Below are 26185 nucleotides of genomic sequence, written 5' to 3'. Positions count from 1 at the left end.
GATCACAGCACAACACATACACACACACACACACACACACACACACACACACACACACACACACACACACACACACACACACACACACACACACACACACACACACACACACACACACGTGCACTTTAGATATTTGTCATTTCCTGATGTTACATGACAACAATGCACACATCCTATCAGAAGAGTGAGAGCTTCCTGATCCAGTTAGGATCTGTCATGCATTTCGTGCGTCATTCGAGTATCAGAGGCAGCAATTGGCTGTGAATTTCAAGCAACGGTTTAGTGTTAGTTCGATTCAGAGAACCAACAGATGACCAAGAGTTAGAAGAGCCTTTACATGTACTGAGATGTATGTGTGTGGAGGAGTCGTCATTTGTCTTCAGCCCACACGCTCTTTCATTTTCCACCCTTTGAAGCAGCACACATGCTTATTAGTTCCAAATCAGAAGCCTGAAAGGACAATGTGGGCTGGATGATGGTACCGCGTTAGTCGTTTCAACCCAGTACCGAGGGGCCTGGCCAATTTTATTGGAGCTCAGATCATAAATGTGCAACTGAAAAAAAAAAAAAAAGTGATTATGTTAAATTTGTGAAGGTTAATAAGACAAAGGTCTCTTTTGAAAAACTCATTTTGTTTAGAGACAGTTATGCATCAATAAATAATGTAATATTGTATGGTCCAAAAATATAAATCAACCGCATTCAAAGGAGGCTTTCCTAAATGTTTTGTTTTGATGTTGCCCTTCAAAGAAATCCTTGTTTTCACACTTTTCATAAGTTAGACTTTACCCATGATCTCTCTGGACACCGTGGGGGGTCCATTCAACCCTCCTGTATAGTTTTCTGTGTGGTCTTGTCCAGTGCTGACTGGTGTGTTGGTCTCTTCCACAGTGGGGGGTCCTTCCACATCCGGGGCTATGAGCCCATCCTGTCTCTGTTGCTCTTTGTCAGTGCCCTGGCCCTCCACTCCAGGCAACTTGACCTCAAACTACGCTTGGACTTCCTATGGGCTGTGCAGGTCAGGAAGTGTGTATTAATTTGTCTGTGAGAGACGCCGTGGATGTTAAGAAGCTTAAATCTTATTATCATAATATAAGCTTTAAAAAAAAGTGCAGAAATGCTGCCATCTCAGATTTGATATGTATAAACTATTGGGCTATGTGAGGAGGCTGTGTATTTTAGGCTGCCAGCTGTCTGTTCTTTGGCAAAAACAGTGTAAGAAGCTTGTTTTGGCATGGTATCATTTGGCACTAAGTGTTTTGCATAGTGGGACTGAAGTGTTGAAGCTGAATTTTAAGCCATTTAACCCTTTAACTAGCAGCATTAGTCATGTAATGTACCCAAGCCTATTAATCCAACCATGAGGCTTACAGCAGTCCATGGTGTGAAACACATAATGCTTTTTACTGACCCCATGTGGTGAAGATGAGGAACAAGTTACAGTTCTCACTGCGTCTGGATGTTTCGGGTGCTTTGTTTGTCAGGCGGAAGAGGAAAGAGATGGAATGGAGAAAGTAAAGCTGGACAACAGGAGGATCCTCTTCAATCTTCTACCTGCACACGTGGCTCAACACTTCCTCCTATCAAACCCCAGAAACATGGTGAGCCTCGCTTATAGACAGGCAGGCAGACAGACACACAAACAGGTAGATAAAGAGGCAGAAAACAAAAACAACCACAGGAATGGACGAAAAGGACATATGTTACACTGTATTCTTTATTTTCCAATAGGATCTGTACTATCAGTCCTACGCACAAGTTGGTGTCCTGTTTGCCTCAATCCCAAACTTTAATGATTTCTACATCGAGCTGGATGGCAACAACATGGGAGTGGAGTGCCTGAGACTGCTGAACGAGATCATCGCTGACTTTGACGAGGTGCGATTGGGACTTTTAGTTGGGTTTTTTTCACTTAAAATCCACTTGTAGGAGTTTGGAAATGTTTTTTTTTGTAATCTTGGATTTGAATGTGTGTTTTGCAGCTCATGGACAAGGAGTGCTACAAAGACATTGAGAAAATCAAAACCATTGGCAGTACATACATGGCAGCTGTGGGACTCGTCCCCACCATTGGTACTAAGGTAGCTTTTCATTTGTCTTTCTGTTTATTTTTCTTCTGCTGTGTTAATTGATGTAGCACATTACCTATTATATTGAAAAGAATATGAAGGATGATCTCATGCATAGACACTAACTTGTTGGTTAAATTCTTCTCTTTAGGCCAAAAAATCAGTTTACGACCATCTGAGCACAATAGCAGACTACGCCATTGAAATGTTTGACGTTTTGGATGAAATCAACTATCAGTCATACAATGAGTTTGTCCTCAGAGTGGGTAAGTCTACACCTGTAATAATGTGAGGTCGGGCTCTTGGTTCACTTGTAAAGTGAAATCAAATGTGACAGTTTAGCATTATTGTGTGTTTGCGCAGGTATCAATGTGGGTCCAGTTGTCGCAGGGGTGATCGGAGCGAGGCGACCTCAGTACGACATCTGGGGGAACACAGTGAATGTGGCCAGTCGGATGGACAGCACTGGGGTACCGGGAAAAATACAGGTACACAAAGCATTTCCAGTCCAAAAGTCAATCTGGTATAAGAAAGGTTTGGTTTACAGATGGAGTTTGGTGGAGTGAAACCTATTAAATAAGACAATTCTGAAAGTATAGTTCATATCATACCAAATAGAAACACAAAACCACAACTATCATATTTTGATTCAATGAGCCATGTCGTGTAGTTTAGTCTGAAGCATGTTTTGTACTTTTCCATACAAACTTGAAAAGGTGTAAAGAGCTAACCCAACTGTAACCCAACGCTTGAATTGCTGGAGCTACTTCTTTGTTTAATATAAACTTAAATATTTATATTTCCTGTACTCTATTACCCAGGTGACTGAGGAGGTTTATCGGTTACTGAATTCCAACTATGATCTGGTCTGCCGTGGAAAGGTCAGTGTAAAAGGTAAAGGCGAGATGCTGACCTACTTCCTGGAAGGGAAGGTTCAGGGTGTGGGCACGGCAACCACTTCATCAGTGATGCGCTCTGTCAGCCTGGCACGCCGGATCCACTCTTGTGGCAAGACGAGTGTCCCTAACAATCTTGGCAGGGTCTCCTCTGCTGCCAGCCTGACTACTCATGCCAGCATGGGTAGCAACATGCAGATGAACGCTGCCAACAGCAGCAACAGCCAAGCAACATGCCTGCCCTCACCCTGCGTGCCCGCAGTGGGCGAGGAGGATGAAGAGGACATAGAGGTGACAGAGATTGAAATCGAGGCTGTGGCAGCTGTTGCAGATGTGGCAGTGTAGAAAGAAAGACAAGAATTATCTGAAATACAGCAAGAGAAGGCTGGTCGAAGACCCAGAGAAGTCAGGGCTGTCCAGGTATTTCCTATAAATTCTGAGCATCTGGCACAACCCAGGATATGCTTGATCAGGATATGAACTTCCGGAGATATGAAGAGATGATGTGGACAATATGTGCTTTGAGGGATTTTTATCTGCTTGCCACTCTTCTGCGACAAAAACTGTGGTGAAGAGAGAGACGCCCGGAATCTCAAATCCTCTATTAACATCTCCATAACAGATGATTCGATTTGTGGTGTTCTTGGGTTCCTTCAGATCCAGGTATAATGTGCATCATCGATTTTTTTGGGGGATTTTTTTTTTTTGTAGCACATATTCCATGTCCAATGGGTATGTGCTTTGATATCCAGAGAAAGACTGATAATGCTATTGCTTTTGCACTGTCTTTCCAATTATGCCAAGGATACATTGCAGTATTTACAGTGTAAAATGGTGTTGTTTCTTTTTGGTTTGTGTAAGCATGCATGTGTGTACTTGTGAGTGTGTGTGTATGCATGTGTGATCAATTCTGAATTGTAACAAAACAGCACACAATCCTTTTTTTACTCGGAGCTCACTGGATGAAATAGGCTTTTTATGATACTTATTTACAGTTGATAGTGCATGACTTTTTAAGAGTTGACAGCCATAGTAACGATTCTCCTATTGAAACAAAACCAAAGTACTGAGTTCTCCATAGATCTTGAGTTGTATTCCTTATACTGCCTCACCGGAGAGGAAAGAAACTGTTGCAGTATGCTAATCATATCTGGCACATGCGACTCTCAGATATCATCAGCAAACCTAACACGTGTCGTTTTGAACACTGGAAAGACAAATTAAGATTTCCTAAATATCTGATGTTCTTATACAGTCCTGATTCACAGTGGTTTAATGTAATGTGGTAAAGGATACACATAGGAAATAAGGAGGCAATACAGGTAAATAGAAGGAACAAACAAAGGTGTGAAGACGTAAAGAGAAATTCTACAGAGTTGGATGTGTGCTCCTATGGAAACTAGTCAATGCCGATACTAGACCAGTCACAAAGTACGACAGGACATTACAAGAGGACCAATACATGGTGCAAACATGAAATCCAAAGGCGTTAAGGATGACATTCATCTACACAGAAAAGATCACATAGATAATAATAAGCACACAGTTGCATGACCATAATCCTTTAGCCTTGGCGTTTCAAATCCTCCATGTGCGATCACACGTTTTGTTGAGGCCACAGAAACTTTGGTGCAGTGTCTGGCTGGTGACGTCTTTCAGGCATATACATTACTGTACTACTGCTTTTCGTTATAGTAAAGCTACATTTTGAGTTATCCTCAGACACTATAAGCTTTAGCACATCTCTCAGATACAGTCTCAGAAATACGAGGCACTTCAGATATCTTTATAGCCTGTATCTTTATCATAGAACTGTCACTTGATCTGCAAAAGTGTAAATACATCATGTTTCAAGTTTTTGCCTTACTCAATAAGCTTACAGTGATTGCAACCTGCCTTTTTAGATATATTCACTTTGATATGCAGATCGTACTTTTTGTAAATAACCAAAAGCTGTAAACTATGTTGTATCTTGTACAGTGTAAAGTTGGGTTATTGAATATTTTGTAATAAAGACAATATTGGTGTATAAAATATCATCATCGGTATGACTATGAATGTCAACAAATATGTAAAAATTGTGTTGTAGTAGTGTATGACATTATGATTGGGAGTGTGAATTATCACCTTTTGTTGATTTTTAAACATTACCAAGAGAATCTCAAAACTAAAACACAATATTTACCCATTACCCTCGGCATAGCAAACAATCTCCATCTAACAAATACAACTTTTTATTGGCTATTTTCCTTGTTAATTCCACTCTAAAATGTAATATTTGTATTCTTCACACCTTAGTTAATAGCTCTAAAAAAAAATTTAAAAAAAAGCTTTCACTCCACACCGCAGAACAAGTGAAACGGTAAAATCTGTGTCCTTCCACAGCCCACCACCAGATGAATGTCACCATGTCTCAAAATTGTTTTCCCAGGGCTGATGTAAAGTTTGTCTGGGGTTCACTCAGTGTAACAGTTAAGTCAACAAACACCTGGTCTGCTTTTTCCCCCCCGTTTTACGAGTTAGAACAATGCTGCAATTATTTTTGCTTCGGAATGAAATACCACAATAATTTGCAATCCACCGTAGTGTGGATTTATCTTGAAAGAGCTTTTACTTTACAGAAAAAAGCTCAAATGTGCAGATGTTATCACTCCAGGGCAAAGGCAACGTCAGGCTATGAAGGGGATCCAAGGTAAATGAAGGTTACCGAATAGCACTAGCGCTGGTGTCATCAGGGCTAAAAAGGATCAATGAGTAAATTAGGTCATGTCATATATAGAATACAATGTATATATCTTTATAATACTTACATTTACATTCGGTTAGATTTCAACAAACAAAAAAACAAAATCAAGTAATTTCATGGATCCATATTTTTTGGGGGGAATTTCAAAGGAAGGAAACTTCTTTTAAAGATTTGGTATTCAGTTTAGGGGGGGAAAGAGATACAAGTTTTTGTATTTTTGTTTTGTTTGTGGTGTTCAATATGTTATACTCATTTATACTTTTTATTCGCTTATTACTGTAAATTTATTCTTCATATATGCTGAATTGTATGTTTTCCTGTTGACTGATTTCATATTGTTGCATCAACGGCTGACTTGCTACTGTTGCAAAAGAAAGATTTTTTTTTTTTTTAACAAGTTTATAAGTGAGAAAAATCAAAGCAGTAGGTTATATTTCTTTATTTTACATTCCAATTGCTTTTTTTTTAAATGTTATTTTCCTGCTGAGACAAGTCAAATGTCTGCTGTGTAAAAGGTCTATTGTTAAGTGTCCACACCTGATCTGAATAATCATCTAACTACGACCTGGCAGCACTCACAGCAGAAACTGCAGGATCTACATGTCAGGAAAAGCTCAGTCATCCAGCTAAATGGACATTCAACGGCAATATGTAAGTCTAATCTGTTTTGTATTTCATATATTATATGTTTTAGGAATGCAAAAATGTATTCTGTTATTTATTTCAAAACAACTCGGAACAGAGGAAACATCTAGAGCCCATTTATGAAGTGACAGAGCCAGAAGATGAAACTGAAGTAAGAACAACAGGAGACGAAGCAGAGGAGGATTTTCCATTTCAAGAAGTTTTGGAGACAAAGGACGAACTGGCAGAAGATAAGAGTGAAGAACAAGAAGAAGATGAAGACGAAGAAGAAGAAGAACAACAACAACAACAAGAAGAAGAACAACAACAACAAGAACAAGATGAAGAAGAAGAAGAAGAAGATGATGATGATGATGATGATGATGGTCTGCTGAGAGTTATGAGACCTAGGAAGCTGTCTTGTTCCATCAACCAGGAGAATTCCATTCAAATGCAATCTACTCACAATCAGCAGAAAGAAATGTACAATTTCTCTGTGTCAGATTGGACCACACATGCTGTGGATCCAAGTGATGAAGCTGCACCACCTGGACTACCGAGGTTATGGAATGAGAAGAGATCCAGTAGTAGCAAGCTGAGAATAAAGGTAAAAATTACAGCGCACCTCATACTTCTATTTAAGATTTAACAACACACAACTGAAATGGAAAAGAGATGATTATCTTTTTTTTTTTTTTTAAGATCTCTGAGAGTAGGCAGCAAAAACAGACACCACATAAGCCATCAGTGGAGAAGTCAAAGAAAAGCCACAAGAAGAAGTTGCAGCGTGTGAGTGTTCATTTGAAGTAAAGATGTTTTAATTTTGGATTACAGTGTTGTTTTTTTCACCGGTGTCCTCTAAATTATTTCCAAGGAGGAGCTGTTTCCTCAGTGGCTGGTGGACCTGATGATCAACATCGAAGAGGCAACGACGCATCAACTGGTGGTTGAGTAACACTCATCATCACAGGCCTCAGATGAATGAGAAACCCAATGGACACACCAAGCAATGACCTCACTGGTGAATACTGAATGTAGAACAAACATCAAAGCTCACTCACCCATATGCAATGTGCAAGTTACTGTTTCTTTTGTTGCTATAAGTGGGGAAAAAAAAAAAAAAGAATAAGTACATTGGATACAATTTAGAAAGTAAGGCAAAGTGGTTTCCACTAATATTTCTTTCAAATTGTTTTTTGATTTGTGTGGCACCTCCACTAACCCCTTGCTGAATTTGCCATAACATTATTTTCTCTTTTTTCTGTTGGTAGCCAATTAATCTCTGCTTCAGCCACAGAAGGCCTAAGCTCCTCTACTTCAACCCGAAGCCATTTATATCCTTTAAAGTTGGTGTTCTTTGATTTAAATTACATTGTAGAAAGCTATTTGAGAGGCTGAAGCTCTCTCAGCGGGCACAGTCACTCACAAAGATAACCTCGTCCATTTTGCTTCTCTGAAGCAACAGGGACAAAATTATCTTTACTGGGAGCAACATGTTAGCATTTGTTATGTTGGCAGTCAGACTTGAGCATGAGTTTTCAAAATATTATTCATTTTCAAAAAAAAATTCTGAAATGAGAAAACCATTTTTTTTTATATTGGACTAGTGAAAATATGACATCTTTTTTGATGAATGTACTCACATACTTGTCTCGTGCTTTATCACCACACGCAGAAAGGCAAAGAGAAAAAGAGACAAATGAATATTTACATCTTTAATTTTTGCACTTCAGTTTATTTAAATATAAGTACAGCTCTGTTAAGAGAAAAAATAAAGTAGCAATACTCGTTAAATGGACTGTGGTTTTTATGTTACAGCCTACTGTAGATTACTATATTATTGAAATATTTAGAGCAAATGTAAATAGTATTTTAATGTTGGTCATAATGGAGGTAATTTTAACTTGTCTAAATACTGCTGGTAATTTACATTCATAATAATTTTAATATTTTATAAGCTCATTCTGCAACTACATGTATTAAACATTGTAGAAGAACAATATTTGTACCTGTGCTGTAGTGAAATCAAAGAATAATAGTAAGGTTTTTTTTTACATTTTAAAATCAATCACAGCCTTCCTATCAAATACTTATACAACCAATATACTCATCATTTTATTGTTTCTCATTGTGCTGTAATCCATTCAGATCCTCACCACTAATAGTTTCCAGGGTTTTAAACGTCATCATCCTATCTACATACACATACTTGGGTTTATTGCAACCTGTGTTGCAATCATTAAAAAAAAAAACTTTAGTAATTGATCCTGATCATTTTATTGGTCATTCCTGGTTTAAACATTATTACAATGAGAGATTTTTTTGGAGTTCCAACATGAAGTCTTTTATGTTGGAGTCATATAGAGCACACAGCATGAGTGCTGTTGGTGTGCATACCACCAGATTAAGTAAGTCATAGCATCTGGCATTTGCCATAGATAGTTATGACAAATACTACACCATGGAAACAACCAGTTACTCCCATCTTTCTTCAGACAAACATGTTGTGATTCCAGCAGATAAATCCATAATGTTAGGGTTATGCAATGCTAAAGGGAATGACCTTGTTGATCTGTTTGCCTGATAAGAACCTTTACCAGCAAGACTAAAGGGACAAACAGATTTTAGAATCAAAACAGTGTCAATCTGTCAGCATTACTTCACCAAATAAATATTTAACAGCAAGAGTCACAGTTTTAATTCTGACCAGTCATCATCTCATGGCGTGTAACTCCTTGGCTTATCTATATGCTCATCATTATTCACTACTTCTTTTTTTTTTTTTTTTTTTACATTTGTTCAAATAGAAGCGCTTTTGTAACTGCTTTCATAACATCAGAGGTAAAGACACAGTTCAGTAATTCGGTCAGTCAAAAACAGGCTTGTTTTGATGTAGAACCACTTTATGTTCCAGCGTCAATATTGACAACAGACCTTGTGAACCTGGATCTACGCACATCAACCAGGGTCATCCACCATTTACGGCAACCTTTTCAAAAATATTTTATATTTGTGGTCAACGTGTCAATCATTAACCCTTCTGGAGGCCAGATACCCATATAAATAGTGTTTGATCGCAGAAATCTCTTTGGAAGAAAAACTACACTCATATAGAGTACTTTTAAAGGCCAACTCTAAAGAGCAGAATAATTTCACCAGAATACTGGAGATGCTTGGATTATATGAAAAACTGAGATTTGTGGCAGCAGTGGCTCTGGCTGTGTTGGGTGTGGTGAGGTCATCCCCAGTGGTGGGGCCTGAGCCCATCCGCTGTGCCCCCTGCACACAGCAGAAGCTGAACGACTGTCCTGCCATCCCAGCAGACTGCAAGCAGGTGCTGAGGGAGCCTGGCTGTGGCTGCTGCATGGCATGCGCTCTGGAGGAGGGGGTTTCGTGTGGGGTTCACACAGCCCACTGTGGTGAGGGTCTCCACTGCACTCCCAGGCCTGGTGAAGTCAGACCACTCCACGCTCTGACCAGAGGACAGGGAGTCTGCACTGAAGACCTGAACCAAGGTAGACTTAATGTGTCATGGTTTTCTCTTTCACATGTTTTCATTGTCAATATTTCTCACTTACAACACTTTCAAATATTAAAATTTCAACTTTACAAAACCTTTAAAACAGCATGTATTTTATGTATCACTTTCAACATTGAAGTATTTTCTAAAATCTCTGCAGAAGAAGCTGATGTAGTAACTGACCATAGCTCCCTGCATTACCTGTTGGGGCTTAACCTTCCCTTAGACCAGCAAGACACAGCTGAGGGCCAAGAGAGAATCAAGGCCAAGGTCAATGCCATCCGCAACAAACTGGTACAACCGGTGAGGAAAAAAAACATCTTTTTTTTTTTTAGATGATTCAAAGTCAATTATTACTCCTTCCACAAGAGGGAGCACTTGGCTCTGAGGGAGTGTGGATTTTCTGGAGAAGTAACCTGAAATTATGTAATTTTGCAATGTGATGTCATTGTTTATGTGTGGCTCTCACTATTTGTGTTTCTTTTTTGCACAGGGTCCTTGTCACATTGAGCTGGATGCAGCGATGGACATGATAGCCAGCTCTCAGCAGAAACTAGGAGACAAGTTAACAACTTTCTACCTCCCCAACTGTGACAAGCACGGCTTCTACAAGGCCAAGCAGGTGAGAATTTTTCAGAAGTTTTCACAAAATAAAATACATTCCAGCTCCTGAAAGAGATTTATCTTAGGTTACTTGGTGATTTATTTGTGAGGGTTGCGGTCTTTATTTCAGTGTGAGTCATCTCTGGTTGGACCGCCTGCTCGCTGCTGGTGTGTCTCTTCTTGGAATGGGAAGAAGCTTCCAGGATCGAGTGACCTGCTCAGTGACTCAGAGTGTCATCAAGAAGTCACTCACTGAAGAGTGGACTCTGTTATCATTCACACTACACAAACAATTGATAGATTCAAGCAATCATGTTTTGTAACTTAACATTAGGTAAACATATAGATCTACTTCTCCGCCACTTGATGGACTGACTTCATTTTGCAATTTTAGAGGGGGAAATTTCCTCTCATATTATTTACATCCTGTATGTATCACAAACTTATTTATTCACTACTTGTATATTCGTACCAGCATTAACATTTGTCATTTTTAGATTTTTTTTATATGTTTGCCTATTTTTTTCAATTGTAAATAGGGCAACACTGTATATATTTGTGTTTCTGACTAAATAACTCCATTGCTCAAAACCACAGGTCTGCAACTCTGCCAAGCCCGTTTCAGAGTCTTCAGGATCATTTCTTTCTTTTTTTTTTCAATTCATTCAAGAGTGGAGCTGTGCATGGCACGAATCAACACAGCCACTCATTCATTCAACCTGTTGACATTGTCTGAATGTATCTCCATTGGCGTTTCCTCAACGGGTATTGGGGGAAATACTTAAAGTGCCACAAGTATGCGTATGGTGGCCGCGCACAAACATATCAGGGCTCATCCAAGCCACTGTGAGGTTTGGGGTGGGTTTTTCAGCATTTGTCTACCTCGGCTAGTCTCTGCAGGTCCACTGGATCTGGTGGAGCTGAGAGGAGCTCTCTGCTCCACCTTTCTCATATTGGGGATTTTTATTTGCCTTTTTTGACTGTTCTAGTATTTATTATGATTATGATTATTATATCTCATGTTTATGCTTTTGTTTGCTGCTCAGGTCACGTGCAGTGGACCAACTTTATTGTGAATGCGATTTGCCAGGAATGCCATTATTCCATTATTGGTCTTATCAAAGCAGTGTATATAAAATAATTCTGTGGCTATGCATCCAATTATAAAGTTATTTTATCAAGATGGATCCATGTCTTAATGTGTCGTCTACTTTGCAAGAGTAAAAAACAACAATCATTTCAAACTGCCTTTATTAAGTAAAAATAGACTTCTGAGGGTTGCATTATTCATGCAAACAGCATATTTACTTAAACCAAGACAAGTGCTGAAAAACATCACTGGCTACACAGATCGGAGACAATGGTCAGAGGCCTTTATCTCAAATATTCAGCTTATGCAAAGTGATAACAAAACAGTAATAAAACCGCAGTACAGAGTAAAAAATGTCTCTCTTTCTGTGGTTTCAAATCCAGCATAAAAAAAAAACTTGATATGCACTGTAAAGTTTGAGCTGCAAAGTCCCGTCCAACTCCCTGAGGAGCAGGAAGCAACCGGAGGGGAAACAAATGGAATTCATACAAATAGGAATTCATAGTAAGGCACTGCATGCTTACTCTGAAGTACATATTCATGCATATCTATGTTTGCCATGACCACTCACAATGTCTTTAGAACAAATCACAAGCATACAAATAATGATTACACGTCACAAGCATGTAGACATATGCAATGCCATTTAATTGTGCGTAAATGAGGGACTACTCTCATCACAGTGTGTGATGAGTCTCTCTGTGTTTATTTTAATCAGGGTGAGGCCTCTGAGATGAATTCTTGAAGTGTATCATCTTCCCACAAGCTGTCCAGGTTTGAGTCAGAGACAAACAACTTATGATGAATCCATCCATCACAAAAAAGTACAGAATGTACAGGCTTTCTCGTCCTGGTACTCTTCCTCTGTTACCCTTGCTCTGCCTCAGAAATAAGGTCCCACAGGCAACAGATAGAAATAGCAAACATCCATATATCGGCTGAGCCATCTCTTGACCTCTCTTCCAATATCCTCAGTGTCTCCATTTGTTTACAATTCTTCTTGTTCACTTCCAGCCTCCCTCCCTCCCGTCCTGCTCTGCTCCTATTGGCTCTCAGAGTTGTAGTACTGGGCGTCTCCTCGCTCCTTCCCATCAAAACCTGGCAGAGGCTGCCCATATTTGTCCACACACCAACAGAAGCCTCGCTTTCTGCCTTTGGATGGACGGCACTGAAAGTGAAGGAAGGAACAAGGTGAAGGGAGGGAAGCTGAATATGCAAATCCAGTTGAATGTACAGCATTATGGGTAACAAGCCACTTTAGTCAATGAAGTAGAACAGCAGAGTTAAGAGGCATTAATGGTCAGATTGTGCTGAGTCGACGCAGCCTTGGCTATCCAACACGCTGTGGTATTTTGAGCTGCTTTTATGGTCTACCTCCTGTTACACACACATATAGAGACCTTAAAGGTAAACACAAACCTGGTAAAATATTTGCTTAGTCCCGTTTGTGAACAACTGTGAACCAAGATCTATTTTCAGAAGCTGGTGGCCAGTACGAATCATCTGTTGCTGATTATACCCCACAGCTCCAAATTATGGGTACTACAAATGACTTACAGAGTCTGTGGAGCTACCCAAGGGCTGTTATTTTACTGCCAATTTTACTAAAGGTCAACCTCCACTCTAGTAAAACATGCAGCCATTCATTTTAAGGGCAAAAGCAACTGTACTGCTGCTCCACGGAGGAGTTAGAGCTGATCAGGAGGGAAGACATGTTTATTTAGTCCAATATGTCAGAGGGGGTTTGACTGAGCAAAGTAGAACTCTCTGATGTGATCAGATTTAAAAACACATCTTACAATCATGTTGAAAATAATGTAGCATAAGTACATTTTCAATTGTAGCTGCAAGACAAATGTATCTCAATTTGTATAACAGGAAACTATTACAGTAATCCAAATTTGAAGCATCTGCTTCAAGCATGAAATCTTCTCTGGGTAGTTTTGTTTTCTCCAAGAGGCATTTACTGTGCTGTTAATAAGAGCTAAAATAAGAGCTGTTTTAGTTAAAATCATGGAATTGTCCAAATTAAACTGACCGATGTAAAATGTCTGCCACTCCTTCAGCGCCTGAGGGCTCAGTGCGGTACACTAGGTCCACTCTACATAAACAAAGACAATGAGCTTGGCGTTGTGAGGCTGGTTATGAGATGATTGCAGGTCAAGGAGAACACTTCCATTAAGCAGGAGGGACTGCTGTGTAATAAGAAAAGCTGCCTCGGTGATGCAGTGGCGCGGGAGCCCTAAGTGCCTCCATATGAATGCGTCAGAACCACTCATTTATTACAACCCGATCGTGGGTGAACCATGTGAGCGTGGGGATGGCTGCAGCTCTATTTCTGTGTCTGCCTCTCAAAAGTCCAGCAATTATGGGGCGAGCACATGGGGTGCCGGTGGCCACCTTGACGTCTGTCTCCCTGGGAGGGTTCCCGTTAAACGGCCATCGTCCCAGCCGTCAACCCCGCTGGGGTTTGGCCCCTGTGGTTCCTGTTTCCAGAGCCAGTGGCTCGGGTCTACCTCACTGGTGTGGTGGTGCAATGATGAGGCTCTAATAACTACCAATGGATAGAGGAGGACAGCAACAAATCTTTAACTGGGCTGCACGAGACCTGAAGTTTGAGTCACTACACTTCAGCATTTAATCCTTATTAATGGAGCCTGTAAGAAAGTCAAATGCTGATTTCCTTTTTACAGCATTTCATAGTTGTAACCAAGTTTGTATCAAGCAGAAGATTAAGTAATGTGTCAGCCCTTGTGAACAATTTCCACTGAATAATGATGCAAGAATCTGTATCTTAGCAAACAGTCAGCAGCCAATTTCCAATTTTTTTGTACCTGCTTTTTCTTATAGAAGCCCTTTTTGTCACAGTTTGGTATGCGGAAACCTCTGGGGTTGAGAATGTTGGTGATCTTGAGGCTGCTGAGGATGCTCTCGATCTCTCTTCGACATGGACCCTAAAAATGAGAGAACAAATAGTCAGTTATCTGTTCTTCCTTTTAACATTTGAAACTCTGCAGCTCCAACTTAAAGAGATATAGATGCAATTCAGACGGTTAACATGAACAATTTAATTTGGCAGTGATTTTGACATAAATGCTTTTGGGAATAAACACCTTAACAAAGCTGACTCACGCTGCATCACACACTGCGCTGCTGTAATACCTAAACAATGGGGGCTGCAATATGAAAGAGGTGGCGGATGAGAAACGGATTCATCTGACTTGTAGAGGCTTAACGGTTTGCCAAAGCTGCTTAGAACTCGTACACGTCACACATAGGATGGAGGGGGGGTGGGATGGGGAGGGGGGAGGGGGCAGGGGGTGTAAAGTGAATTTAACCAGCTCAAAGATGGAGCCAAAAAGCTTGTCCTCAAGTCCAAGTACTCCGGTCACTAATCAGAGCAGCCAGTCAAAGCCCATTACTAGAGTGTGCTCACTTCTCTGGCCAAAGAGAAGATCAAAATAGCAGCATGGCTTCCCAACAGGCACTCACATAGGCCAATCCATCATTCGCTGGCTCTCAGTTCACCCGGCACGCGGACGCCTTGTGGCCAAACAACCGCCTGACCCAGGTCAGCCGCAGGGCCATGGTACCCGCTTGCTGCCATGCCATTCTACTGCTCATGATTCCTGCCAACCGTCAGCACTGCTACCCAAAGCGTTTCATCACCCGCAGGGGGAGAAAAACACCAAAACACAGAGGAAGAGGAGAAAAACATTCCTCCAATGTGCTCTGAAGACAGAAAAATATTGGTTGTGCTACTTACATACTCGGGCTCCTGTTTGGTCTCCAGTGAGAAGTTTTGTTGGTCTGTAAGGAGTGTTCCTGGGAGATCCTCCATTTTAAAGATCTGGGTTCTCTTCTGCTGCTCCCGTCTCAGGACTTCTGACTTGGCAGAGGGGAAAAAGGGGTGAAGTGGAGGCCTCAGTGGTCCAGTGGGTCTGTGGGTGCTGTACGAGGTTTGAAGACCTGAGCCGGTGGAATTCCGCTCCTCTTCCTGAGTCTCAACATTCACTGCTGAAGTTTGACAACAGTGTCTTTTATTTGCAAAGCAGACAATGACATTCATGATCTTTCATTTAAGAGTAGTTTTCACCTTTTATAACAAGCTAGGGGTCATGGGTCTTCATATATATATTCACTTTTCCAGAGGCATTCTCAGTGATAATACACATAGGAGGACTTCCTCTTCAAAATACCAAGTGTTTCTATTACAGCCTGAACAATACTGGATTTTCAGAGCCAATACCAATACAGTATTAGGAAAGAAAAAATGTCAATATGTTGAAGGAAATTATGTCATTAAAAACTTGTGACAAATATATGTAATGGGAGCAATATATTTTACAGTACAATAATAAACTTAGTTGTGCAAAATGACATCAGTGCACTTATACGGCAAACTTCACTGAAAATGGTATAATTATGAATAACTATAAATTTGAAAGAAAAGACACCAAAATAAAAAAAAAAAAATAATAATTCTGCAATATGATGTTATTTAAAAAAAAACATTAATATTGGACAACATATACACCGATACCGATATATCGGTCATGCCAATATCGGCCAATATCGGTCGTCTATGTGTGAACTTTTAGCCTTTGACAATGATTTCAGGGAAGTTCAAGTCCTCACACCGAGGTACAAAAGGAGACACCTATCTGATACTGAGACACCTCTCGTTTTACAATCAATGTCCCACTTGGACTTACTACAACGTCGATTCTCAACCCCACATTCTATAAATGTAGAGAATGTTTTGGGGTCAAATAAAGTGGATTTCTATTGATTCGTGCAGTTTTGTCGATCAGTTGTAAATCCTCCCACAAGACTGTGCATTATATTAGAAACATCTTCTCAAACTGTCATCAAAGATTCTCCAGCTCCTCTGCTTCTTACAAACCCACCTAAAACTAGGTGTACTTGTAGCCTGTCGCACATACTATGTGTTTTTAAAAAAAATAATAATAAAAAAAGATCACGAGACACTTCCATCCAGTAAAACAACAACAAAAGAGCGCACGTGAGAATATGGATTCAAGGCGCACGCCGATGAAATACCTGGTAGTTCATTGACTGGGGGTGTTGGTCTGACGGTTAGTTTCTTGGTAGTAGCGTTTACACAAATCCCACGTCCCTCCAGCAGAGCCTGCAGAGGTTTCGTTTCACCGGGCTGATGTTGACAAGTCAGTCCGGAGCCGCATCTCCCGGTGTAAACGCCGCACGGCTGACCGAAGCTCAGCGCGCAAGTCATGCAGCAGCCGCAGCCCGGTTCGCGGACTTTCTCGGCGCAGTCCTTGGGTAAAGGTTTGCACAAAAGCCGCGCTCCAACGTCACATGGCTCGCATCTGATAACCGGTCCGGTCGCACCTGACCTCCGGGTGAACGATGCCAGGACAAAAGTCATGCAAAGTGCGCGAAAATAGGAATCCATTGTGTCATGTGAGAGCATATAAAAAGGAAGAAGAGCACTTTCCGACTGTGGTGACTTTTCACTGGGCAGCTTCTCTCTCATTCACATAAAGCCAACGGACAAAACATCTCAATATATAGACCCCAATGACTAGTCACACCCCCGAATACCTTGTGGTGTACTGATGAATTGCCTCAACAACGTTATTACTTTAAACATCAGAGCAATGTGCTGAAGGTTTGCGCATCAAGAGAATTGCATTTAGGATGTGGCTCTTCGAGATTTATACTGGATAAAATGCGTTTGAGAAAACGGACTGTCCGCTACGTTTAACAACTTTTTAACCTCAGCTGAGCGAGTTGAGTTCTTCGTGATCGGAATTACCAAAATATAACCTTGTCAGGCTTTTAGACACGCACTCAAGAAAGTAACAGTTGTTATTACCAAAATACAGAGATACACATTATGTCAGGTCTTAGTTTGAAGAGAAAGGAAATCCAAACACGCTATGCGCATATTCATCCCCAGGGGGCGCCATGACTGTTCCATGTGTTTCAGGCATTGAACTTTCTTTACTTCAGTGCACCTCCACTGCAACAATAGTTAAGAGACACTTTGCATTGAACTTAATCTCAGTTTTAATCTGATTTGGGTTTGTATGTTTGTCCTTGGTTGCATTTATATGTTTAATGTTGAGGTTGTGCTAAAATTACTTTGTGTACAATGTCACAGGTTTATGTGTGTGTGTGTGTGTGTGTGTGTGTGTGTGTGTGTGTGTGTGTGTGTGTGTGTGTGTGTGTGTGTGTGTGTGTGTGTGTGTGTGTGTGTGTGTGTGTGTGTGTGTGTGTGTGTGTGTGTGATCTAAAGGCCCAAGAGGCTGTTGCAAATCACCCTTCATGACCTGTATATGGTCAAAAGGTAGAATTCATCATCAATAATCAATAAACATGATTGATGATTATTTCAAGCTTTGACAGTTAGCCACCACAGCTGCAGCTGCAGAACAGCTGACACTTTAAAGAATAGATGCATACAATACCAACCGAGTAACTTCTGATAGGTCACCTGAGAATGATTTACATGTCTGTCTACTTTAATTTTCACTTTATTTTCACTACTATTCTAATATATCACAATATACAGTACATTATAATGTATATTGTCAAAAATCAATAAACATCCACTTATGGCATAGTAGCTACATATGACTACTCCTGCCAATGTACAAAATGTAAATTTACACGCTCAGTATCTGATTGATGATGATTACTAATGATGCAGGATTGATTGTTTTACAAAGATCCAATTTTTTAGCCAGATGATGTCAAAATATATAATAATCAGCAACAATATTTGCTCCGATTGGCTGACACACGCAGTCTTGTTCATAACAGAAAATCAAACTTATTGTTAGATTGAAAAGGTTACTTTTCCATCTGGTGTTCAGTGTTTTTGTGTCATGTGAGAAATATACCTGATGTACTTGCTCCTCACACATACAGTAAAAGCATTTGTCTCTGAACTGGTTGTTTGGACGTGTGACATAGTTGGGCCTGTTCTGCTCATTTGTCAGTGCTACAAAGCAGACCTTAAAATAAGGACACATACCACACATGTAATTGAGAAAATTCCTGAGTAATTAGATCTGTAGTATTTTTTTAGGCGCACTATTAATTGGTCACAGATGAGAGCAGGAATACACTCACACAAAACTGTCCAAAATACCTCAATAGAATAACAGCAGTGGAGCTAAAGTGCATTGTTTCTTTGAGCTTTTGAAATTTCTGGGAAGTCAATGTCAAATTTGTTAATTGCCAACAAAGCCCTGGCGTACTGCCGTCTGTTAACAGACAGGTCTACAGCAGAGCGGTGCTCAGTGGAATGCCAAACATTTGTTTCATACGCTGAAAAAAAGCTTGCTGATTTTCCTCCCTTTCCTCCACTCATAGCCCTTTGGAAGGGGGTCTCTCAGCCACCTGTGCATATTCAGCATAGCAGAGGAGAGCAAGAATAATGTACTGAAGGAATGTTGTCCTGCAGAGCAGCCACTCAATAAAGAGGGAGTGTGAAGAATGTGTTTTTGCACACACAGGATATTACTGTACATGTGTTTAACATAACCTGCTGTCAAAGGCTGAACTGGTCAACCACAACTGCTTGTCAAATCATAATCTGGGCAATTTTCCAAGATGATTTGGACAAATCAGACACACTCACTTGAAGCTCTGAGAGTGGCCTGCAATGGCTCCAGCAGCCAGATTACAATTTACTGTAGCTTTTTGCACTGAGGCTCTCAGCTAAGTATAAACTAATGCCTGCTTCTGGAAGTCTCGATTTGACCTTAAATCTCATTAAAACCATAGATTGTTTTTTTTCTGCATAGTTGTGAGCAGTTATTCTGATCATACTGCTTTTAATACTAAGTGTATTCTTGTATTTAGCAGCACAGTAACCTCAACTATAAAAGAATTTAAAGGAAAGAAAGCTAATTGGTCACCTTTAGTGCTACATTTTATGGCAGTGCAGAAAGCTTTTTGAACACAACGTCCTTCAAAGCATTACAAAATATAATTTTAAAAGTTTATCAGCAACATGGAATTTGCGTGTGTTTTTGTGTTGGGTGAAATTAACCTTTAACCAAATCTGTAACATTCATTTACAAGTGAGCAATTTACTTAACATTAATCTAGACCAGAGAGAAAAATGTAGAGCGTGTATTACTAATGTGTGATCAGTTTATTTTCATTCCATTTCAGTAACTCGGATGTAATATTTTAATGCATTCCAGATAAAATTAATGATTCTTTTAGTTTCCCCAGCTCTGGCTCTGTTAGTGTGATTTTGTTTGGGTGCAGTGAACAGCTGGAGGGAATAGTGTTAGTGTAGTGATGAGAAAAGGCACAAGAATCTGCAGCTATAGTACCAAAACTCATAGATGGAAAAGCACATACTTTTATCAGCTGGAGGTCTGCAGAACATGTCTGGTTTAACCCAGGAGAAGGATGTGTGTGTGTGTGTGTGTGTGTGTGTGTGTGTGCGTGTGTGTGTGTGTGTGTGTGTGTGTGTGAGACCCTCACTCTCAAATACCAGCCGACCCTTTCCCCTTTCTCACTTGGAATTTGGGATGGCCGTGGGGGTCTGGTGTGTCTGTGCTTGTGGAGAGAGAGTGTGTGGGTCCACACTGTATGGAGGTGTGTTGGAGTAACAGAGGAATGAAGCAGTTGCAGATCACATGACAAGTCTGGTACCTTCTCTTGTTATTCTTTTCCCCCCCAATAGTCTCGTGACCGTCTCTCGTATAACTGCCCCTGTCTGAAAGCTTTTCGAGTAGACTCCCATCCCAGATGAATTGGATGCAAAGGTATCTATTGTGATAAATATGATTATATTTTCTATTTGATTCTGCTCTGACTGGCACCCATTCAAGGCTTTAACAATCATCTGATTATTACATGTGGTTTGAATGTCGAAAAAAACCCCTATAAAGCCAAAAGGCCAAAGGCCACCTTTTATCGAATTACTGGGTCTGGTAATCTTTTTGTTTTTTTTTGGAGTGGTCTGTTTGTGGAGCTGTCATGGTCCCCATTTCTGGAGGCTTGGCCCCCGAGGCAGTCCAATGCTGTAATTAGGCCTGAGCAGAGTGGAGGACACTGAGAGAGGAACTCTCAGCACTCAGCGTGACGGATTGCAGAGTGCTCGGAAGTGGGCTGAGAGTGGCGCCGCTCACTTTGGGCCCCGAATCCCCCCCAGATGGTAACACTTCCTATATGTCTGTCTCATCTCGACACACTCGACATTTGAACATCTATTCATACATACATGTACATTTCTTCAAATGTGTAAAAACTCTGATTCTCATTTTTCTTACTACACTTCATTCACTCTGTCACCGAGCTTAATGAATTACATGGAAAACATTATTTTAATGTAAAAATGTACATGCGGTCATTAAAATGGTTTTTAATTTAGTTCAAAGTACTTTTTCATTCATGCTCCATTTATTTCTTTTTTTCCGTGTGATCCACAGAAGTGGTGAGAAATGATTTAGGCACAAATGAAACAGACAAACAATACGTGTAATTTACTCTAACACAGTCATGGATCTTTTTTTTTTTTTCCCCACTGATACCGACACACCATTACTCACTTGTAAACAGAAAAATTACAGTTAGTGGAGGAGGGAATATCTTTTGCAGATGCAGGCCATACAATGCTCCATTTATTTTATAAGTGATGGTGGTCTGTGGTTAGAAAAGCATCACTGTTGGGTGTCTGGCAGTCTTGTAAAAGGTTATAACTGTGTCTGAGCACCTTTAATGTAAAGACCACTGATTCCCAACCAGGAGTACTTGCACCCTGAAAGACTGCAGCAAATCACCATTTGGTACATGAAAAGCTTGAGGGGTAGCTCCATGAAAATAAGGAAAAATTGTATATATATTTAAAAAAAAAAAAAAACTCTACACATTTGTTATTGAGGGAAATAAACATACAAATGCGAGGCAGAGCCTCTTGTATAAATTTTTTTTTTTTTTTATCAGCCAATAATAAATTGTGTTTAAAAAACAAATAGCGATGTGGATAAAGGAGTATTTCAACTAATCGGATAGAAGCTGTAGGGGACATCAAGAGCAGGTTTGCTCAAACTATGCTGTAAACATACATCCACATCACAAAGGCAGAACTTTTCCAGTTCAGAGACCACGTCCCAACTGAGACCCCTCCAAAGCTACAGCAGTGACGTTATCTAGGAATAGAGTGGAAGTCAACAGGCACCCGTTAGCTCTGTAAATTACAAGCCACCAGTTAATGGGTCGACTTTTAGTGCAGTCAGGGCAACAATACATCAAAAAGTGTCTTTGGTTTCTCGGTTTATAGTAAAGATATTTGCAGCTTTGACACTTACAGTCTGAAATCATTTCAAAACAAAATAATAGCTATGCTGCATTACCTAACAACTAACAACCAACTAACGATGTTGGGTGTCATTTTGACCTGACCTGAACTACAACATGGCTGATACAAAAGCCCACAGTTTGTCTGCGTTTTCAAGGTTTTTGGTGTCTGCTGAAAAACAAGCAGGGGCCTCAAATTGTGCAGCCATCCCAGAACGCACTTTCTATTTTTGTTTCCCCAACCTTTGTTCTGCCTCAGAGGAAAGAGATGAGCCCTGCCCCTCTAATTAAGTGGCCATAAAAATGCTGCAGAGCTGGGGTGCTCTTGGAATGAGAATGAATTCTGTCAGCCTGATAAACAGGGCCTTTCACCTCCACATTAATCTGCAAAATGAAACTCGAACAGACTGATCTAATTCTGGGGAGTTTAATGGACAGCTGGTATTTGTTGAGACAAGCATGCTGCATGTGACAGGATTAATAGTGTCTCTTAGGGGTCCTTGCTCAGGTCAGGAATATCATCAAAATTGCAGTGATTATAGAATGTTGAAAACAAAGGCTAATTCTGGTTGTGTGCACATTTTTGTCTGTTTTGAGTATGGTTCTCTTATTATTAATCAGATAGTAAATATTAAGACATATAAATCAAACTTGATGGAGGATTATTGCAGTATCTAGTTAGGCCTACATTTATTTTATATGCTTGCGCACTGTTATTACCGGTGTGAAATATTGTCTCTCCTGACAGGTTCCTCTGTAGTCTAATAACGTTGCTTGCTGTTCTGGACTTTCCCCGGCTTCTTTTATTTCAAGGCCACTCTGCACTAAATAACAGAGGAAGACGGGGTCTCTGCAGTCGCCACACCTGGGCCTTCGCTTCCTTCCTGCCCTCCCCGGGAATTCTTCACTTTCACCACCTGTGGAGGGACAGTAGTGGGGGGGCGGGGGCGGGAGGGGGGGGCTAGGCTCTGCAATTTTTTATTTTTTTTTTCTCCTCTCAGCACCTTTAGAGCAACCTGTCCAGGCTTGCGTGGAGGTAAAATCCTCTTTTACTGCACTCTACAAATGAGACAGTGGACATGTGTGTCAGACATGTGCAAATGTAGCTGAGAAAGAAAGGTACAGATGCACAAGACTGATGTGCGTCAGCCTCATTAAGAGATGTGGTGGTCCACTTTGGCACGTAACAACGACTACCCTATTTCACCTTTATGCTACAGCTAAAAAAAAAAAAAAAGGAGTTTTGACTTAGGAAGAAAGCCTCATCACAACACCCCCCCCCCCCCCCAACTCCTGTGCAAGTTCAAAAGTTTTGTGTTGCTAGTGTCCTCTGCTGGCTGCAAAGTGAACTGGATAGTTTATTTTCTGGACAGAGCTGATGTGGCCGAGCCCTGACACCTTGCAGGACCTGTGCCTGGTAGGTATAGTTAGTTAGATACCAACATGCTGGTGTCTGTATGCTAAACATGAAGCCACTGAGCTTTGCTTCGCATAAGAATTGACTTGCAGAACTAACCTCGCTCTATCCAGGAAAAACAAATCCACCTACAGTAATTAACCTGTTGCATTGTATTTAGTTAATTCATACGAAACTAAAAAAAAAATAGCCTTTTTACTGTGCTGTGTGTCACTAATTCTTGGTCTCGATCTGTAACTTCCTGAAGTCTGCGCTGGTTGCCTGGCAACTGGTCCTGGCTATTTATAACCTACCCAATCAGGATTACATGAATGTAACATTTTGTTTATTTACAGAACACATCAAACAATGCAAGATCAATATACAAATAAACTGTTCACATATACCATGTTATACACAGAGGCGCAGTATTGTAAGAGATAAGTATGAGGTACAGGTAATAAATGACAACAACATAATAAGTGTGTAAATATGCAATGAATAACAACAGCTTGGTTGTAGTTGTAGGTCCCTCAAAGGATAAAATGTTTTAGCAAAACAAAAAAAGTTAAAAGAAATTACTTTCCACGGTCATCATCTCATATACAATGCCAACAAATAATCAGCTGATCTTTTTCCCAGAGCAAGTGTTTTGTATATGTCATTGACAGATGACTAGTTGAATATGTTAAATACTAAATGTATTTGTGCAATTCCAACACCGAGCTCTTTCTTTCTTCTTAGTTTTAGGCTCAATGACAGCATTTTTTTTTTCTCTTCATATAGCAGCCTGTGTGTTTTCTTAAAACATTTCATTTAAATGTAACAAAATGTCGTATACCGATTTATTTTTTATACTGAACGACTGCAGCGCTGTTATTGGCCATAAGTCCCCAAAAGAGGGGGAGAGAATTGGCACTTATATCCATCTCCTATGCAAAGTATTGATGTGTTTCTAACCAGTTCATGTCAAGTCAATATATATTAGGGTTTAATTCAAATATTTTTCAATGATTCTCTCATTTCATTTCATTACACGCACTCACTTACTCACTCTCACACTCACTCACTCACTCACACACACACACACACACACACACACACACACACACACACACACACACACACACACACACACACACACACACACACACACACACACACACCATACAATTTAAAAGTGGTCCTACTCAAAAACATCTGAAGAGGAAAACGTTCTAACAGGTTCAAAGAAGCGACAAACATGCTGCACATGTACAGAAGGCCATGGTTTAAAAAAAAAAAAATAAAGAAAATTCACATTGCATAGATAAAATAACAGAATCCTGTATGCGATGTAGCCAGACCTAAGGTCCAAATCATACATATTTGCTACACTGTTTTTTACACATTTTTAACTCCACTTGCAAAAACTGCATGCTGAGCAGATGCAGCAAAGAGGTGCTTCTACATCAGCTATAACTTTACGGGATGTTAATAGCTTGAATGAAGCTTGTTTTGGTTAAATATTAGGGAGAAGAAATTATACGCAACAACAAGGTTTTCTTGATTTGTCCTTAAAATGTTATGCATGAAAAAGGAAAAGCAGCTTTCGTATAATGTAACATATATTGATTATTATTATTATATCTAACTGTATAAGACATTAAAACTTATTTAAAAAAAAACAAAAACAAAAAAAACATATTTCTTACCATTCTGTTTTTTACAGTTCATACAGTGGAAAGAAAAATAACAGAATAGAAGGGAATTTATATTTTTCTATTAAAAGATGTCACTGAAAGTCCTGGTGCTGGTCATCATTATGCATGCCTCTAATATCCAGAATTAACGTCCAGGTCATCACCATTTTCAGTCCTTGGATTTAGTCCTTTGTACAGCCTTATATTTATAATTTCAGTCTTTCATTTGTTGTTTCTATTCTCAGTAAACGTCTTTCCAGCTGATCAGCTCTGCCCTACTTACTCTTTTGCGAGCCAATCATCACCTTGGACACAAAGTTGACAATGGCACTTGCTGGCTGCTCAGGATCATGCTCTGCAAACAGGTGACATATGTTGTCCATTGAAGTGCCAGTTTTCCTCGCCACAAAGCCAAAGATCCTGCAATGGGAGAGCAAAGTAGTTAACAGCAGCACTATCATCTGCCTCAAACTGACCGAGTGCCTTTAAAAATAGCTGCTTTAATTGCGTGCTCGTTGTAGCTGATGATTTTAATCTACTTACTTTGCGGATGGGCAGACATCTTTTTTCCACCTATGAAAAGAGGATAACAGAATTCGGTTTAGCAGAACTTCTAGAATACAGTGAATATTACTTTCCTACATATTTAAAATGAACAGTGACAATGTCAACTATTCTTTTCATATTTCAGACATGTGTTTTTATTTCCTGCCCTTGTTGGGATACTACAATGGATTGGAATTATAAAAGGCTTCTTTAGTGACCAGCACTGTGAGAACCCATATATGGCATGCGTTCAGACATTAAATCAACAATACTTACTTCCGATCTTGAGGGTCCAGAGCACAAAATATGACTGTACTGAGATTGTAATGCCTCCTGAAGAAGAGCCTGAAAAGAGAGAAAGTTTTGCTAGAGAAAAGTCCATTTTTGCATGTATGAATCGTGTGGAGTGCGTGTGGGCACTCACTTCCTCTGATTGTCGGTGAGGGTGATTCCCTGAGAAGAAACTTTGAAATGGACCACAGTGGAGGTTGCTGGAGGGTTGGCGCTCAGAGTCATACTGGTGGCTTTCTGCACAGCCTGGACGCCTGTGAGTGACTCCATCTCCACGGAGCCCAGGTACCACACGTTGCAGGCTGCAGCAACAAACAAAATCAAATTACACTTGGATTTACGAAGTGAAAATAATTGTGGCGCAGGTGCATAATAACAGGACAAGGACAGTGGCTCACTGTCCAATAATTG

The 26185-nt window shown here is 40.2% G+C and overlaps 4 protein-coding genes across 11 annotated transcripts in view; 2 read left to right on the top strand and 2 right to left on the bottom strand.

Annotated features, from left to right (window-relative positions):
- The window catches only part of LOC138617258 (adenylate cyclase type 1-like), a 38504-nt gene extending 33503 nt beyond the window's left edge, over positions 1-5001 (top strand). The window contains exons 14-20 of one of the 2 annotated variants that reach the window (XM_069692070.1): positions 892-1018; positions 1485-1646; positions 1732-1878; positions 1983-2081; positions 2221-2335; positions 2433-2557; positions 2891-5001. In XM_069692070.1, the coding sequence (XP_069548171.1) occupies positions 892-1018; positions 1485-1646; positions 1732-1878; positions 1983-2081; positions 2221-2335; positions 2433-2557; positions 2891-3310 (1195 nt within the window). In that variant the 3' untranslated portion in view covers positions 3311-5001. The remainder of the gene's footprint in view (positions 1-891; positions 1019-1484; positions 1647-1731; positions 1879-1982; positions 2082-2220; positions 2336-2432; positions 2558-2890) is intronic. The other variant, XM_069692071.1, reaches the window with a different exon arrangement.
- Positions 5002-5088: 87 nt separating this feature from the next.
- LOC138617259 (insulin-like growth factor-binding protein 1) lies at positions 5089-11639 on the top strand. 6 transcript variants are annotated; one of them, XM_069692073.1, is made up of 7 exons: positions 5089-6362; positions 6454-6942; positions 7038-7124; positions 7210-7356; positions 9659-10158; positions 10349-10477; positions 10589-11639. In XM_069692073.1, the coding sequence occupies exons 4-7, from the start codon at positions 7317-7319 to the stop codon at positions 10712-10714; spliced, it is 795 nt and encodes a 264-aa protein (XP_069548174.1). In that variant the 5' UTR covers positions 5089-6362; positions 6454-6942; positions 7038-7124; positions 7210-7316; the 3' UTR covers positions 10715-11639. The 6 variants fall into 6 exon arrangements, 4 of the variants coding, with proteins under 4 accessions (XP_069548174.1, XP_069548173.1, XP_069548176.1 ...); XM_069692072.1 differs by having other exon boundaries at positions 9656-10158; XM_069692075.1 differs by having other exon boundaries at positions 7210-9850; positions 10082-10158.
- Positions 11640-11692: 53 nt separating this feature from the next.
- On the bottom strand, positions 11693-16985 carry LOC138617260 (insulin-like growth factor-binding protein 3). Its single transcript, XM_069692076.1, has 4 exons — positions 16613-16985; positions 15315-15565; positions 14383-14502; positions 11693-12716 (listed from the first exon to the last, which is right to left on the bottom strand). The coding sequence occupies exons 1-4, from the start codon at positions 16983-16985 to the stop codon at positions 12591-12593; spliced, it is 870 nt and encodes a 289-aa protein (XP_069548177.1). The 3' UTR covers positions 11693-12590.
- A 6599-nt stretch (positions 16986-23584) lies between these two features.
- LOC138617249 (tensin-3-like) overlaps positions 23585-26185 on the bottom strand; it is a 31263-nt gene continuing 28662 nt past the window's right edge. For both annotated transcript variants that reach the window (XM_069692056.1, XM_069692057.1), the window contains 4 exons: positions 25908-26076; positions 25760-25828; positions 25481-25510; positions 23585-25357 (listed from right to left, as the gene is read on the bottom strand). In XM_069692056.1, the coding sequence (XP_069548157.1) occupies positions 25213-25357; positions 25481-25510; positions 25760-25828; positions 25908-26076 (413 nt within the window). In that variant the 3' untranslated portion in view covers positions 23585-25212. The remainder of the gene's footprint in view (positions 25358-25480; positions 25511-25759; positions 25829-25907; positions 26077-26185) is intronic.

The sequence above is a fragment of the Brachyistius frenatus genome, unplaced genomic scaffold (genome assembly GCF_029030835.1).
Source record: "Brachyistius frenatus isolate BFR_SWC_R1_liver_20210118 unplaced genomic scaffold, ASM2903083v1 Contig_12, whole genome shotgun sequence".
In the NCBI taxonomy this organism is placed as follows: Eukaryota; Metazoa; Chordata; class Actinopteri; family Embiotocidae; genus Brachyistius; species Brachyistius frenatus.
Note: the sequence above shows the minus strand (reverse complement) of the source record. Positions and strands in the feature narration are given on the sequence as shown.